At 35.8% G+C, this 3,914-nt stretch overlaps 1 protein-coding gene across 1 annotated transcript; it reads right to left on the bottom strand.

Moving 5' to 3' along the window:
• Positions 1–977: 977 nt before the first annotated feature.
• On the bottom strand, positions 978–2,950 carry LOC149792912 (uncharacterized). Its single transcript, XM_089966761.1, has one exon. The coding sequence runs from the start codon at positions 2,643–2,645 to the stop codon at positions 1,950–1,952; it is 696 nt and encodes a 231-aa protein (XP_089822887.1). The 5' UTR covers positions 2,646–2,950; the 3' UTR covers positions 978–1,949.
• Positions 2,951–3,914: the final 964 nt, after the last annotated feature.

The following is a 3,914-nucleotide window of genomic DNA, read 5'->3' on the forward strand; positions in this document are numbered from 1 at the left end:
CTTTTTTTTATGTACTCTTATAATGGCAACATGTATGTACATCAAGGGGTCTTTCAGTCACTAAATTCTGTCATTGTAAATATCAGCAAAGCTAACTGATCAACACATTTTCCCACAAATTAGGTGGCTGAAGCAGGACTGGCAAGCTTTGAATTTTGCCGCACACCTATTACATGCGCACGGAGGACTCCCGCATCAGTGATTTTCTCCATCCCAGATCAAAAATTGGCATCCAAATACACGTAGTTAAGCGTTTCCAAGATCTCTGCGATTATTATATTTGATTCAACTGGGACTGACGTTGGGTGTTTAACAAAGTTAGAAGAAACCAGTCTGACATAACACATTTCTGTTCTTTTTTGCTTGATTTTATGTAGCACTTGAGAGAGTTCAGTTTTGTGTGGCTAGTTATGTGTATTGCCTGTGTGTCTGGAGCTCTATCAAAGAAGTTTTATGTGTATGTAGAAACATGTTTTGCATGATGGTACCAAAGTTCGCTGGAGAGATTTTAATTTGCTTTTTGTTATGTATCTGTTGGTGTTGGCTTTTATAACAAACCCATCAGACACAGTGGAAGACATCAAGGTTTCTTTTTAAAAGTAGTACCCAGTGCGTAGACTACATCACTGAGACAGCACGTATGAGATAACTAGCCTGAGATAGGGAAAGAAAGTTTAGCTAAACAGGTAGATTTCTCTTTCACATGGGTGAGACTATATAGTCCTCTACTTGACCTCAGGTCACAATTAGCATTTTCTAATAAAAACTATTACCGAATGGAAATCTTCTGTCAGAAAGGTTCAAAATGTTAACAAGGAAAAAAGTTGGTTATAGTTAGGTCTGTTACTACAATTATAATATAGAGCATGGACTATGTCAGGTACACCTGGGAAATCCCAAAAACCTACACCCAGACCCAAATAAACATGTTTAATTCTATTGATAATAATCCTAATATTAAACCTATACACATAGAGAATATTTTACTTATGTATTAATGTAAATTAAATACATATTACACTTAAATTCACCACAAACTTCACAATTAAAATGGTTTTCCTCCAGTATGTATTGTCATTTCTTCATAAGTTTAGTCCTCTGACTAGACACTACACCACATTTAAATGGTTTTCTTCAGTGTGTAAGCCAGTCTTCACATACATTTTCAAATTATGATCCTGATTTAACATTTATCCCATACTTAACACTTGAATGGTTTATCTCTAGTACCAGGTATGTGGCTATTCAAGGTGAAGCAATTCATTCCTTCCATACCCAAGTCATTCCATAGTATACATCTCTGTGTGTTCCAAAATTCACTACTCCAAGTAAAAATTGAATCAAAACACAAACTACACATTGGAATGATTTTACTCCAGTACTCATCTGCTTTATCAAATAACTTCAACTAATAATTTATCACCCACTTCACAATTAAAATGGTTTTTGTCCAGTATGCGTGATCATGTGGTTCATAAGTTCACCCTCAGACTGTATAACAAACTTCGCTTTCGAACGGTTTTCTCCAGTATGTGTCTTCATATGTGTTTTTCAAAGTACCATCCTGATCGAACATTTATCAGAATCTTAACACCTGAATGGCTGACCTCTGGTATGTACTGTCATGTGGCTATCCAAGGCACCACCCAAAGCAAAACATTGTATTGTCTACTTCACATTTGAATGGTTTTATTCCAATGTGTATCTTCATATGTTTTTTCAAACTGCCACCATAACCAAATATTTTATTACAATACACATATTTTAATGTTTGTTTGATTTTTTTCAGTATGCCGCCTCAAGTGGGTCTTAAAGTCACTGCTCTGACTGAACATTTTATTACATTTTATTACAAACTTCACATTTGAATGGGTTTTCTCCAGTATGTATGATCATGTGCCTTTTCAAATTACTGCTGTTTGGGAACATCTTATCACAAATTACACATTTTAATGTTTTTCTCCTGTGTGCATCCTCATGTGTCTCTTTAAATGAGAACTCCGACTAAACAGTTTATTACAAACTTGACATTTGAATGGTTTCTCGCCAGTATGAATTCTCATGTGGGTTTCCAAATTACCCTTCTGGATGAACATTTTATCACAAACTTCACAATGGAAGGGTTTTTCTCCAGTATGTATCATCATGTGCTTCTGTAGAACACTGTACTCACTAAACCTTTTATCACACACATCACATTTGTATGGTTTTTCTCCAGTGTGTTTTCTGGTATGCCGTTTCAAATCACTATTAGTTCTGAAGAGTTTATCACAAACTTCACATTTGAAAGATTTTTCTCCAGTATGCGTTCTCATGTGGTTATTTAAATGAACATTCCGACTGAACAGTTTATTGCAAACTTCACACGTGAATGGTTTTTCACCAGTATGAGTTCTCGTGTGGGTCTTCAAAATACTACTCTGTCTGAACATTTTATAACATACTTCACATTTGAATGGTTTTTCTCCAGTATGTATCCTGGTATGCTTTCTCAAATCAGCACCACTGATGAACATTTTTTCACAAAATACACATTTAAATGCTTTTTCTCTAGTGTGTATCCTGGTATGCTTTCTCAAATCACCACTATTGCTGAACATTTTTACACAAATTACACATTTAAATACTTTTTCTCCAGTATACATACTCGTGTGATCCTTTAAATTAACACTCCGACTAAAGTTTATTGCAAACTTTCATATTTGAAAGGTTTTCCTCCACTATGTATTCTCGTGTGCCTCCGTAAAGAACAATTCTGATTAAACATTTTATCACAAACTTTATATTTAAAAGGTTTTTCTCCAGTGTGTATTCTCGTATGCTTTTTCAAACCAGCACAACTATTAAACAATTTATCATAAAATTCGGATTTGAATGTGTTTTCTCCCATAGCGTTCATGTTGATCCTTACTCTAACACTCTGACTTAACATTTTATCACGGAAGTGTCTATTCGCACGGCGGCCGTGGGCTAAATTTTGGAAAGACTCTTCGCCGTGCGACCGATAAACTCATTAGAGACGAGTAAAAATATTGCATATTATGTAAACTCGTCTGAACTTAACTCATACCCATCGATGCCCTTATAGGTTTGGTGACCTATTTTTTAAATTATTTTTTCCTTTTTTTTTGTGGTGGTCTACAAACAAAAAAGGAAATTGCTTAGTAATAGTCTATATTTCGTGTGACGGCCGCGTACTAATTTTCGCACCGTTGGCTATAACGCGTGTCGCTCTGCGATCAGCGTCTGTCTTAGATTGGATTAGAATAGAAATGTCATCCAATGCAGTAATTACCCTGGTCTCCTGGAAATACGTAGACATGTCACGCACAAGACCAACAATGGAAATCCACCTACGGCATTTATTTTTAAACGTATGCATTATCTTCAATTATGAAAGAAGTACGTTACTCGCATTTACAGTGCGAATGTACACTTTCATTCTGAAAGAACTCTGCTACTCAGATAGTATGTGCGAATATGTACACAAAACAACGCAGAACAAGTTTTAACTAAAGTAACTTGCAACTATTGATACAAGTGCTGAAACGAATTTATTTCGCAGATCAAGTACGTGATAGCCGCACAAATAGCTTTACATAAATTAGACACACTGATGTGTTTTTAGACGATGTACATAGCGGCCATGCGAATAGTCTTTCGCAGCTATTGTGCACGGCGGCCGTGCAAATAGCCTGGGTTTTTTTACCACAAAGAGAACACTTGTATGGTTGTACTCACCTGTATTGTGTGCTTCTTGAAATCACCGCATGGAGGCCAAAAGCCAGCCGGTTGGAGGCCAAATAATCTGAATTAATAGTCAGTCCGTTTGGACAGCTGGATTTGTTGACATATCAAGTAAATTTAATGAGCAAATTGAAAATTTTATTATAATAAAAGAAATTACTGAAACC

This window comes from Sinohyriopsis cumingii, chromosome 8 (assembly GCF_028554795.1).
Source record: "Sinohyriopsis cumingii isolate HCF-2022 chromosome 8, ASM2855479v2, whole genome shotgun sequence".
Taxonomy (NCBI): Eukaryota; Metazoa; Mollusca; class Bivalvia; order Unionida; family Unionidae; genus Sinohyriopsis; species Sinohyriopsis cumingii.